The sequence below is a fragment of the Cervus canadensis genome, chromosome 21 (genome assembly GCF_019320065.1).
Source record: "Cervus canadensis isolate Bull #8, Minnesota chromosome 21, ASM1932006v1, whole genome shotgun sequence".
NCBI classification, from domain to species: domain Eukaryota; kingdom Metazoa; phylum Chordata; class Mammalia; order Artiodactyla; family Cervidae; genus Cervus; species Cervus canadensis.
Genome location: NC_057406.1, coordinates 12,055,027 through 12,068,821, shown reverse-complemented (window position 1 = coordinate 12,068,821; position 13,795 = coordinate 12,055,027). Strand labels below are relative to the sequence as shown.

Below are 13,795 nucleotides of genomic sequence, written 5' to 3'. Positions count from 1 at the left end.
CTCTATAAATTAATTTTTTGACTTAAAATATAGTTAGCATTTTGCTATTCTTCCTTTAAACTTTTTGTTTTATATTGGAGTGCATGCATGTTAAGTCACTTTATTTGTGTCCGACTCTTTGCGACTCTTTGGACTGTAGCCCACCAGACTCCTCCGTCCATGGGATTCTCCAGGCAAGAATGCTGGAGTGGGTGGCCATGCCCTCCTCCAAGGGATCTTCCCAACCCAGGGACTGAACCCATGTCTCCTGCGTCTCCTGCATTGGCAGGCAGGTTCTTTATCACTTAGGTGCCACCTGAGAAGTCCCATCCTGGAGTATAGCTGATTAACAATGTTGTGATAGTTTCAGGTGGACGGAAAAGGGACTTAGCCATACATATGCACGTATTCATTCCCCTCCAAACCCCTCTCACATTCAGGCTGGTATTTGTTGAAATATTCTTCCCAAACACTGAAAAAAAAAATCCCATGATATCTACTTTTTTATTTATTTATTTTTTTTTGATATCTACTTTTTTATTTTTAATTGAAGGATAATTGCTTTCAGAATTTTGTTGTTTTCTGTCAAACTTCAACATCCATGATATCTATTAACAGATGTGTCAAATTTTATTTTGGGCTTCCCTTGTGGCTCAGCTGGTAAAGAATCTACCCACAATGCAGGTGACCTGGGTTCGATCCATGGGTTGGAAAGATCCCCTAGAGAAGAGAAAGGCTACCCACTCCAGTATTCTGGCCTGGAGAAGTCCATGGACTGTTTAGTCCATGGGGTCACAAAGAGTTGGACACTGAGCAACTTTCACTTTGACTTTTCACTTTTAAAATTTATTTAACCATTCCTTCATTTTTGGTTACTCCATTTTTTTATATGAATAATATTTCAGTGAACATGCTTGGACATCTGAACATGTGTCTGATTATTTTCTTAGGCTGATTCTAGAAGTGGGGTTACTGGCTTGTTTTTAAGCCTCTTGATATGTAAGACCAAATTGTTTTCTGGATGTCGATTGCAAGATACTTGCCAAGCACTTTCTAGGCCTCCTGTTCATGAGTCACTTTTACCTCCACTCCCATTATATTCTGTCTCTTGCTGTACTACACTCCTTCTATACTGATTTTGCATTTGATATGTACCAGTCTTGAGGGCTTCCCTGATAGCTAAGTTGGTAAAGAATCCGCCTGCAATGCAGGAGACCCCAGTTCGATTCCTGGGTGGGGAAGATCTGCTGGAGAAGGGATAGGCTACCTACTCCAGTATTCTTGGGCTTTCCTTATGGCTCAGTTGGTAAAAAACCCGCCAGCAATGTGGGAGACCTGGGTTCAATTCCTGGGTTGGGAAGATCCCCTGGAGAAGGGAAAGGCTACCCGCTCCAATATCCTGGCCTCGAGAATTCCATGGACTGTATACAGTCCATGGGGTCACAAACAGTCGGACACAACTGAGCAACTTTGGCGTTAGGAGACTGTCTCCTATCATCCTCCTGTCTCCTTCCACCTCCAGCACAGGTGGAAAAGAGGGGGCTGAGGACTGAATCCATTTAGGGGAATATGCAAGCTGGAGAAGAGCTCAGTTTGGGAAGGAGAAGGGAGAGCATCTTGGTGTCCACACTCTGGGTGGGGACGCATCACTGGTTCAAAGCGAAGAAAGGGCTGGTCCTCAGCCGTTCATGCATCCAGACTCTGGGAGCCAGGGAAGATGGAAAACAAGTTAAGTCCAGAGCCTGTGAGGGGGCAGTTCCTGTGATGCCTGGATAGCGGTAGTCTGCCTTAAGGACCCGGTCACCCTTTCCCTTGCAGCTGGCCCACTGCAGCCATCCCATGCTCATGGTCCTGACTTCGGAAAGCACCTGCATTGCTGATTGCAAACGCTTAAATTTCTGATTTTTAGGTCGGCATTTCCCAAACTTTAGCTGTACTTTATTCAAGATTTCGGGTTTTAGCAAAAGAAATCAGCAATACGCACAGTCACACACCCCCTGATTCATATCACCCGAGCCATCACACTTCGCTACAGTTAAGACGATGACTGAAACATTCAGGGTGTGCCCATGTCAGTCACAAGGTCTGCCTTAAAGCATATCATGCCACTTGCTTTAGCCTCATCCTAAGCAGTTAAAATTTTGAAATCACAGGTTTGGTAGATTTGTTAGATGTTCTATAACACACACTAAAACTATAACGAAAGCTGTGACAAAAGAAAATTGTCAGCCATTACGAATACTTTTACTACCAGCTGGTGGTAATTGCACCACATCTTTGGGAAACAACTGTTTTAACTAAACAGTTTCTTTATATTATAGTTGACTATGTGTATTTCCTTCACTTAATCATAAGCTTTCCAAAGTCAGGTATCATGGTTTCTTTGGTGCTTTGAGTGTTGAGGCTCAACAAATATTTTCCCTCCTCTAGTTTGGTTTGTTTTGGTGATGGGATATTGGGCAATACGAGTTAATCTAGGTGCTTAACATAAGTGAAGCCTCCAAGGTCAGGATTATAAAGAGGAGAGCAACATTTATATGGTCAAGGAAGTTGCCCTGGGGCTTCCTTCGTAGTGTAGTGGTTAAGAATCCACCTTCCAGTGCAAGGGATACCAATTCGATCCCTGGTCCAGGAAGGTTCCACATGCCTCAGAGCAGCTCAGCCCATGCGCTGCATCTACTGAGCCTGCACTCTCTAGCCCATGCTCCACAACAAGAGAAGCCACCGCAATGAGAAGCCCAAGCACTGCAACTAGAAAGTAGCCCCTGCTCACCGAAACTCAAGAAAGCCCATGTGCAGCCACGAGCAGCCCACATCCAGTACAGCTAAAAATAAATATTAAGAAAAAAATAATGAATAAATATGAAAAAAAAAAGCTTCCCTGGGATTTCCCTGGTGGTCCAATGGTTAAGAATAGCCTTGAATGCAGGGCACTCAGGTTCAATACCTGGTTAGGGAACTTAGATCCCATCTGCCACGGGGCAACCAACACCACACACCACAACTACTAAAGTCCACGTGCTGCAGTGAGAGATCCCACACGCCACAACTAAGACCCAATGCAGCCAAATAAATATGTAAATAAATATTTAAAAAATAAAAAGTAAATAAAATGGTAAAAAAAAAAAGGTCACCCTGGTTTAAATACTGTGTCATCATAATTTGGACTGGAGTGATCAGGCTGGAAAACAGTAAGTCATTCACATTCTATCTATCCTTCTTGGAATAAATAACACCTCTACACGTTTAAGAATTAATCTTGGAGCAACATTTAGCTCATGGAGAAATTGAACCCACTATACTGACCTCATGAAATAAGAGGAATTTTCCATACCTTGAAAGCACGGAGTGCAGTATATGGCCATTGATCAGAAGACACGAGTTGGATGAATGGATAAGGTGCTGACCTACAGTCAGCAGAGCTTAACTACCCCTGGAAAAGCATCCTCAGACAGAGCAAGAACTGTTTACTCAGTACGTGACATGCCGTGGTCTTTATACGCATTGCTCCTCTAGATCCCATGAGGTAGCCACATGGGAGGAGAAGGTGAAATTCTGCCAACAGGTGACAGAGGCCCCACCACTGCCTGCCACCTCAGATGGCTGAAGTTTCCTGAAAGATCCAAGACTTAGTGTGACCCAGAAGCAGGTCAGGAATTTGTGGAAACTAGTGGATAGCCTTCTGACCAGCCAAATAAACAAAGATGACCAAAGGGAAGTGTGACTAAGATTCCAGAATAAAAGAGTGTATTAAGAGAGGGAGAGAAGGGCACCCTTGTGTCAGTCACCTGCAAGAGGTGGAGACATTTGTCAGGGTCTGGCCAACCCTGCCTCCCCTGTAGCCCTGTTTGCCTCTTTCTTTCTGAACCTCTCTCCCAAGTGCGGAGTCCTTAGCCTGTAAGTTAGGATAGCTTAGCCCAGTCGCACATAAGAAATTCGTTCTTCAGAGACTCAAAATGAGCAATACTGTTTCCCCAGCTACTTAGGATCCAGTGGAGGCAAGAACCAGATGAAGTACAAAGAGAGTACACCCCTGGGTCAGAGACCTGGGTTGGAGCCCTGAGTCTTTCATGACCTTAGAGTTGATCCCCTCTAACTCATGGTTCATTTAAAAGGTATTTTCTCCTATCCAAGTTACTAACCTGCTTAGCTTCTGAGATCAGATGAGATCGGGCATGTTCAGAGTTGTATGGCTATAGACCATTTAACAGGTATTTTCTGAGCAAAGGCTATGTACCCAGTACAGCCCTGGGCACTAGGGATCCGGCAGTGAATAAACAGGAGGTCCTGCTGGCCTGGACTTCACATCCTAATGAGAGTGATTAGGTTGAATAAGCAATAAACAGGCAGTGTAACTGCTTACCTGGTGGCTTAGATGGTAAAGAATCTGCCTGCAATGCAAGGAAACCCGGGTTCAATCTCTGCATCAAGAAGATCCCCTGGAGAAGGGAATGGCAACCACTCCAGTATTCTGCTTGGAGAATCCCATGGACAAGAGGAGCCTTCCAGGCTGCGGTCCATGGGGTTGCAAAGAGTCAGATACGACTGAGCGACTAAACACGTACACGCAAGGACAAATCAGAGGAGGTTTCTCCTGAGAGCGAGGAGGGAAGGTCTCCCCAACACAGTGACATTTGAGCTGAGACCTGAATGTGTTAGGAAACCAGTCGCGGGCAAGAGCCTTACCGGCAGAGGGAGCAGCCCACCCGAGATGGGACCACATCTGGATGGACGACAAAGAAGGAGACACAGAGATGAGATGCTGCTGCATCAGTGGTTTGGACACAGTTTTCCAGGCAATCCTAGGACGTCCCCGGTTTTGTCCCAGGAGTGGCGGAGCCAAGGCGGAGGCCCCCCTACCTGGCCCGGCACACATTACAGCTCTGCTTCAATGTGAAGCATGTACTGGGTGCTACTTAAGATTTTGCTCAAAGAACAGATTCCATGATCACAAATTCCTGATCTCCAGACTCCTCCATCCTTCCAGTTGCTGGACTCTGAAAAGTCCTCCTCCAGCCTCTACGGTCCGACTCTGTTCAGTAGACAGAGCCAGAAAGTACAAGTTCCAGGGACCTGACCCTCCTCATCGGAATCCCCTCTGCCTCCTCCTGTGGTGCTGGACTGGACTTGCTGATGCCCCCACACCCATCCCCCTGGGGAGGGACTCAGGTATCTCCCTCCTCCTGATCTTGCACTGTTGGAAGGAGACGCTGTGTCCCACGCCGGAGAGCTTTACCCGGAGATGGGGGAACGACTCCAGTTTCTTCCAACCTGTGCTATGGAGAGCTGGCCAACTGCCCCCTCCCTAACCCCAAACTCCTCTCTTTCCTCTTCTCCGGAGCAGAACGGCCCGCAGCCTTCACAGAAGCTCTGGGGTTTGGGGAAAGGCCCCAGGAGGGATGTGCAATCGTCTTCTGGTAACAGCAGCATAATTAACTTTGACTGACGTGAGAAAGCAGAGCCCAAGAGGGATTCAAACAGTCCCTTTCTCACACATTTCAGAACAAGTGGAGAGTCTGGCAGGGAGACAGGGAGAAAAGGGATAAACCGGCGCAAGGGGAAAGTATCCAGTACCAGAATGTCCATCCTTGCTCCCCAGCATCCCCCCTCTGCCCCCGGCCCCTCTCCCCTCTGTCCCAGGAAGACCTACCTGAGGGTCGACGATCCCTCTTTCTGGTTCCATCCTGCTGCTCTCACCGTCCGGGTGCTGGTCAGACTGCGTGGGCTCCAGGCCCTGCCGTCTGGTCTCTGCCATTTCCTCTGGGTGGGAGAGATCTCCCAGCGGCAGGACAGACATGCTGTCTGCCCGTCTGATGTGGGATGCTGTGCTGGCCTCGGCCCCTGGGGAGCATACACGTGCATACACGTGTGTGTGTGTGTGTGTCCGCTCCTGGCAGTGGCATGTGGCACATTGGCAGGTGGCCTTTTGAGTCGGTGGCGACAGCACCGTTGACCCCAGTGGCCCCAATGCCCCAGAGGCGCTGTCTGAGGTCACTCATCCTGCTTTTAGCAAGAGCGTTTACTCCTGGCAGAGAAATCCTGTGGGTTTATCCCGGAAATTGAGAAACAGCCTGAAGACACCATCTGGCTTCCTGCTGGTGCAGCCAAATAGGGTCCCCAGTCACCAAGGCCGGGGGGCCTCCAGCTTATTTCGAAGATTGAGGCTCAGGGATTTCCGCTTTCCTTAGTTCCCTCTGCCCCTAAAAGTTAAAAAAAATTGTCGTTTACTTAATAGAGCCAAAGCATAAGCCTTACTCTACTAAGTGTGTGAACAATACATTTGTATTGACAGTTCAGTTGTCATTTTCTCCCTTGATTAGCTAGAAAGAGAGGAGGAAGAAGTTGTACTTCTAAATTCTGTTTATGCAAGGAGTTGCATTTCCCCTGTTTTTAAAATAAAGCTACCAGGAATGAGTCTTTTTTTGGAAAGATTTTCTTCCTCTTGTTTACCTTAGAGCCAGAAACGCCTCTGGTTTGTTCCCAAAGCTGGTTTTAGACATCAGCTTGTGCGTGTGTGGGCGTGAGAGGCCGCGTGAAATGTATAACCCAGTTTAATGGTGGGGGGAGAAGGGCAGAGTCACAAGTGTACTCCCACCACCCTCAAACACAGCAGTAAAAGGGCAATTTCTCTGCTCGTATGAAGTGATGTAACGTGTTTATAAGTCCCCATCCTGCTGGACAGGTGCTGAGAGGGAGGGTGGACCGTGGGATGAGGGCTAATCTAACAGACACACTTGCATTTAATTTAAATGACAAACAGTCCAGCCGAGATAGAATACACAGTCTTGGGACTTCCTTCGTGGTCCACTAGCTAAGAATCCGCGTTCCCAATGCAAAGGGCTCGGGTTCGATCCCTGGTCAGGGACCTAGATCCCACCTGCTGCAACTAAGAGTCTGCCTGCCACAACTGAGACCTTGCACAACCACATACATAAATAAATATTTTTAAAAAGAGAATGCACAGTCTTTCCAGTTTCCACTCCTGTCCCCCACAGGGGAGGGGTGTGATTTCTGTATGCTTGTTGGCAGAGGGGTGATGGCCTGTCCATCTCTGCTAGTTTCTACTCTGGAGCTGCTAGGCAGAGCCCGACTGGGTCTGCTCCTTGCTTCTGCTGAACAGCCTTGGTGGCTGGTGTCTGTGGCCAGAGTACCTCCTGGTCCTTCTCTCTTTGCTCTTACGGACCCCAGGGGCTCCCTTGCTGACTCTCCCCATCTGGACTCTGGTGGTGACTGGACCACCTGAGACTTGCTATGACTCCCATGAGCTCCTCTCCAGGTGGTCTCAGATTAGTGGTCTCCTCGCCCCTCTCCCCAGCCCCCAAGATGGTTCCCTCTAGAAACCCTCCTACCTGGCTCTTAGTCCTGAGTTTCTGATGAAGGCCAGGCCCAGCCCCACTTCTGGTGAAGAATTTACTTTGACAGGGGTGCTCCAGGTTGGTGTGGGGGCAGCCTTTAGGGTGACCTCCTTCCAGACCCCAAAATGGGAGTGAGAGACAGAGCCCACCATCTGCTGAGCCTTCTTTCCAAAATCTACAGCAACACCCACCCCCCACATCTCCACTACAAGGCCACTAAGTGACCAACACTATTCTAAGCACTTTGGCACTCACTCAGTCACTCGGTTCTCATTACAATTCTGCGGGGCAGGTGATACCATGACCCCTGTTTCACATCCGAGGAAACAGAAGCACAAAGAGGTTACGCTGCCAAGGATCGAACCAAGATTTGAACCCAGGAGATCTGGATTCAGAGTCGTGCTCCCACCCATGATTTCAGCTCAGAGAGGGGAGATTGGGACTCATGTCTGAACACCTGCCTTCTCTTTCTCTGCTTCCCTTCTTCCCATAACCCACATAACCTTGGGTCAGAAAAGGTGGGCTTTCTCTTCTTTCTCTTTCTGTTTGATTGGGACTTGCCTTATGTGGAACACCTTGATAATAATTCAAAAAGGAAATAAAGACATTTAGAAGATCCTCATTCTTGGGACTTCCCTGGAGGCCCAGTGGTTAAGAATCCCCTTTCTAATGGAGGGGTCATGGGTTCCATCCCTGGTCAGGGAACTAAGTTCCATATGCCATGGGGCAACCACTGAGCTCACATGCCAAAATTAAGACCTAATGGGGTACATGTGCTCACTCAGTCATGTCCGACTCTTTGCGACCCCATGGGCTGCAGCCCGCCAGGCTCCTCTGTCCATGGAATTTTCCAGGCAAGAATACTGGAGTGGGTTGTCACTCCCTCCTCCCGGGGATCGTCCCCACCCAGGGACTGAAACCACATCTCCTGGGGCTCCTGCATTGGCAGGCGGATTCTTTACTACTAGCCCCACCTAGAAAGACCCAATGCAGCCAAATAAATTAATATTTTTTAAAAAATCCTTATTCTCAACAAAACCTGGCTATCAAAAATACAGTCTCAGTGGAAAACCTTATTTTGAATGTAAGAAGCAAAATATTAATTATTCCTTTCTCCTTGCAGTTCTGTTTGTAACAACCTCAGTCATCCTTTAGACAGTATGATACATCTGGCTCAATAGAGGGGAAATCATAACAAAAAAACGCAAAAGAGAAAAGCACCTGAAGATATTTTCCCTCCAAACCCCTATTAAAAGCACATTGGTTTTAAAAGGAAACAGCTGTAATTGGCTACAGTAATGGTTTCAGTTTGGCAAGATCTTCTTGGATTTGGACTTTCCCCACCTCATAAGCATCGTTTGGAAGTAAATAGCAAGCAGGATTTGGGAGATGGTTTATCTCTTTTGACTGGACCAGGGCTCAGCAAACTTCTGTAAAGAGATAAAAGGGACAGAGAACAAATATTTTTTACTCTTATAGGCCCTCCAGTTTCTGTTACACCTAGTACATATGTCTCAGCTCTGCTATTGCAGCCTGAAAGCAGCCGTAGACAATATGTAAATGAAGAACTATTGCCATGTTCCAATAAAACTTTATTTACAAAAACAGAGAGTGGACCTGATTGGGTCCCGCAGGTTGTACAATCTGCTGACTTCTGTTTCTAAACAGAAAGAGGATCTAGAGTCTTCATCATCGCAACTAGGTCCAAGTTCCCAGACCATGTCTTTTTTTTTAAGAAAAATTTATTTATTTTCTATAACCTTAAAAATATTGAAACATAATTAATTTACAGTGTTGTGTTAGTTTCAGGGGTACAGGAAAGTGATTCAGTTACACTATACATATATCCATTCCTTTTCAGATTCTTTTCCATGATGGGTGATCACAAGATATTGAATGCATATATTCTATTTCAGATTCTTTCCCATTATAGGTCATTACAAGATGTTGAATATAGTTCCCTGTGCTAAACAGTAGGTCCTTGTTGTTTATCTATTTTTATATAGTAGTGTGCATATATTAAATCGAAGCTCCTCATTTATCTCTCCTTCCCGCCCCCCCGCACCCCGGCCATCCCCCTTGGTTACTCTAAGTATGTTTTCTATGCCAGACCAGGCCTTTCAAGTCTTAGTCCCACTTGAGAAGTGCCAGCTGAGCCCCTACTGCAAAGATGTGAAAGTGTTAGTCCCTCAGTCATGTCTGACTCTTTGCGACCCCATGGACTGTAGCCCACCAGGTTCCTCTGTCCATGAAATTCTCCAGGCAAGAATACTGCAGTGAGATCTTCCCCACCCAGGGATTGAACCTGGATCTCCCGCATTGCAAGCAAATCTTTTTTTACCATTTGAGCCACTGGGGAAGCCCTGCAAAGATAATATGATATCAAATAAAAATACATGCCCTTGTGAGACACACATGGCAAGTTAAGCTGTAGTGAAGAGTACTTCTGACCTTTGTTTGTAATACTGAAACTGTACCTACACGAAGGCTGTTCAGTCTGTTTCTCTTTACTGCCAGGGTGACTTCTGCAGTGGGAAACCCATGGGACATTTTTAGGGAAACTGCCTCTTGGAAAGTATGTATTTTTTTTTTTAATGTGCTTGAACTTACAGGTAAGTAAATACTCAGAGCAACTCAGAAAGTGGTCATGGAGTAGGAGGCCCACAGTGAGACCCTAGGGCTAGCTTACCATGTAGGAGGCACAGAGAGGAGACCCCCTTAATGTTGAGTTGATGAGACAAACCCTGGGTGAAAACTGGGTGACCTGGGATCGTGTGTGCTGAGTCACCGTGTGTTCTCAGGCACGTCACTGAACCTCTCTGGATCTTAACATTCTCCTTCTTGAAAAGTAATGCTGTCCCAAAAGAGGATTCCTAACATCCCTAAAGCTCTTAAATTCTGTGTCTAAAGTGTATTTTTATCGAACACTTCCTGTGTAACAGCATACGATCTCAGATCCAAGTCTGAATTTTAGTAAAAGTTAAGAATCTCTAAGGGCTTCCCCAGTGGCTCAGCGGTAAAGAATCTGCCTGCCAATGCCGGAGATATAAGAGACCTAGGTTCGATCCCTGGGTTGGGAAGATCCCCTGGAGAAGGAAATGGTAACCCACTCGAGTATTCTTGCCTGGAGAATCCCATGGACAGAGGAACCTGGTGGGCTACAGTCCATGGGGTCACAAAGAGTTGGACACGACTGAACAATTGAGCAGTCACACCAGTGCAGGGACTGATGAGGAGCCCAGCTGGCCAAAAGGGTCATTAAGAATGAGGCCGGGTGGCTCTGGCACCATCCAACAGAGCATTTACATCTTCAGTGTTTTGTGAAAGCAGCCATTAGCCACATGTAGGGACTGAAATATGACTCGAAATATGAAACATACATGAAATATGACCAGTGTGACTGAGAATCTGAATTTTAAATTTTGTTTAATTTTAATCCGCTTACATTCAAGTAGCTGGTAGCTACCATATTGTACAACAGCCAGGAGCTTCTGAAGCAAAAATCACATTTTCAAAGCTTTGCTGAGCAATGGCCACCACTATTAAACATTCCCATCCTGGACACGCATCTAGCAATGGATGTTCATTAGGTGAAGGCTGATTTGACATGAATAGGAACCCAGGGCACGCAGGTCTCGCAGGAATGCCCCAGGAGGCCTGGGGATGCTCTTGGTTGTGGTCAGTAAAATTCCCCTTTGTTCTTTTGCATTCAGAGTACGGGGATTTTAACTGTGACTCAGAGCTCTGTGAATGATTAATACCTGGTTCTCCTTGCACTGGCACAAAACACCTCTCAACTCATGATGAAAAGGCTCCTGGCACTCTTTCGGTGGCTCAGGGGTGAGAATAGCTCATCTCTTCTTAGTCATAGGAGAGAGAGACTTCAGACTCTTCAGAGCAAGGGGATCTTTCCTTAAATGAAACCTTGTAGAGACATTACTGTCAAGCGGCTTAAAGGGAAGCTGGTGGGACCCTAGGATCATATCACTCCTGTCCCTGCTGACCCACCGTCTGTTTCTCAAGTTATCCCTAAGGTGCCTCCTGGGAACCACTCGAATTCTGGGCAGGTAGTGTGGTTTATACACCTCTAAGCACCTCTGGGTATGTTGGGGCTGTGTAATCACAAGTCACACAGGATCACGTGGGGTTTTTCAAGTCTTGAAATGACACATTAGGGAAAAAAAGAGAGAGAGAGAATGGGAGGAAGTCGATTGTAAAAGCACAGTGAAAATTATGACTGTTTACCCCAGCAGCAGGTGGGATACTGGTCCACAGGGCCTCGTTGCTGACAGGGTCCCCAGACAGTGACGTCTGCGTGTCGCTGTCATACCAGGACTTGGGTAGGGTGTGGGGAGGGTGAGGCCAGCAGGCGCCACAAGGGAGCAGGGGCGAGGGTACAAGAGCTGCGCACACGGCCCGGGGACCAGCGGGAAGGGCGGGGGCGGGGGCTCAGACGGTACCGCTGCGGGCTCTGAGTAGACTGGAGGTCAGAGCTCACAGGCTGAGATGGAAGTGCCAGTCCAGCCACTCCATGTTACAGGTGGCTGGGGGCTCAGTGGGGAAGGTGGAAGTGGAGGTTCCTGGTTACCCTTCAATCCCATGGATGTGTACGTGTGATTGTGCGTGGGTATGTATGGGTGTGTATGTGTCGGGGGGGCACCAATATGGGGAGAGTTGCTTATGGTTTCAGAGTACTCTATACACACTTTATTTCATTTGAGCCTCCCAGTGACCCACTTGCAATTTACAGATGGAGAAACCAAAATCAGAGTGACCAACCCAGGATCACTCTACTTTCAGGTGATGGAGGCAGGACTCGGTTTAAGATTTCTCCTTTCCAGTTCTTTCTCTTTTCTCTGTGGTGACTACTTAACACGCACACAGACACACCAGTGTAATCTATAATAGGATGTCACACACACACACTATCATTATTTCTGCCTGTGCAATGCAGCTCAACGAGTTTTTGAAGACAGTATTTCACCATCACCTAAGGAGACAGACCTAGCTTTCTTTTGTTGTTGTTTTTTTAAACTTTTTATTTTGTAATGAGGTATAACTGATTAGCAAACAATGCCATGATAGTTTCAGGTGAATAGTGAAGGGACTCAGCCATACAGATACATGGATCCATTCTCCCCTAAACTCCCCTCCCATCCAGGCTGCCACATACCATTGAGCAGAATTCCCTGTGCTATAGAGCAGGAGACAGACCTAGTTTTAACTCCTGGGGCTTACCAGTTGTGTCTGTCTGTGTTTAATAGACTTTATTTTTTAGAGCATCTTTAGGTTCACAGCACAATTGAGTACACACAGTGTGGAGAGTCCCCATAGACCTCCCCGCCCCTTGCCCCCGCCACACACACAGAGCACAATCTCCCCCGTTGTTACATCCCTGCTGCTGGGGTGCATTTGTTACAAATAATGAACCTATGTCACAAGTCATGATCACCCAACATCCCAGGTGTGAAATGGGATTCCGCCTTGCTGTTGCATGTTCTGTGGGTTTTGACTCACTGTGTTTTGAGCACTTTGCCTCTTTTCATCCGGTAAGAATGGGGGCCTTAGTACCTGATTTATCAAGATCATGGTGAAGATTAAACTAAGTCAGATCATGGATGTAAAGCCAACTACCTGCCTGGATGGTGTGAGAAGGACTCCATAATGGAGCTAATGTTAATTTTCGTGTGACCCTCACCAGTGTGAGCCTGGCTATTGAGCTCCCCCAAGTCTTTCCCTTATTCTCTTGATCTCAGCCCAGAGCCTCGAGTCTGAGCCTAGAAAATTCTACCGGAGATGAGTTCTAATGGTCCTTAAAGATTGCTAGTCTATGGAGATTCAGGGGGCTGCTGAGAGCAGGCTTGGTTCTTGGAGGAGGAAGGGTTGGGTGAAGTAGGAATGAACTGTAAGGACCTTCAAGGGGCATTCATGGGGCGGGAGTGGGGGAGTGCACCAAAAAATCTAATTTGGATGCTTGCCAAGAGACACAGGCGGGGAAGAGAAAGTGCAGGAGGGAAAATCAGAGCACACGGGAGGCTGGGCTCCTGTGAGCGTGAAATAAAGAAACCATCCTGGTGGCATTTGTCGGATGTTTAATACTGTGAACTGTGGGGAACACAGTGGGATTATCCCAGCGTTCACGTCCCCTACTCCTTCATACTGCTCACCTCTGGACACCTTCGGGTGGGGAGGGAGGTTCAAAGGGAGGTTCATATTTTCCTTGTGGAGAACCTGACCGAAAAGACTGTGCTCAGTGCTCTCGGTTGCTCTTTTTTTTTTTTTAATTATTTATTTGGCTGCACTGGTCTTAGTTGTGGCGTGCGGGATCTTTGATCTCCATATTCACTGTGGCATGTGACATGTGGGATCTAGTTCCCCGACCACAACTTGAACCTGGGGCCCCTGCTTTGGAAGCACAGAGTTTTAGCCACTGGACCCCCAGGGAAGCCCCTCAGTTGCTC

At 47.1% G+C, this 13,795-nt stretch overlaps 1 protein-coding gene across 1 annotated transcript in view; it reads right to left on the bottom strand.

The window, feature by feature from the left end:
• The window catches only part of NINJ2 (ninjurin 2), a 74,149-nt gene extending 68,181 nt beyond the window's left edge, over positions 1 to 5,968 (bottom strand). Inside the window, exon 1 of the mRNA XM_043440460.1 lies at positions 5,630 to 5,968. Within this exon, the coding sequence (XP_043296395.1) occupies positions 5,630 to 5,776 (147 nt within the window). The 5' untranslated portion in view covers positions 5,777 to 5,968. The remainder of the gene's footprint in view (positions 1 to 5,629) is intronic.
• Between the last annotated feature and the right edge of the window lie 7,827 nt (positions 5,969 to 13,795).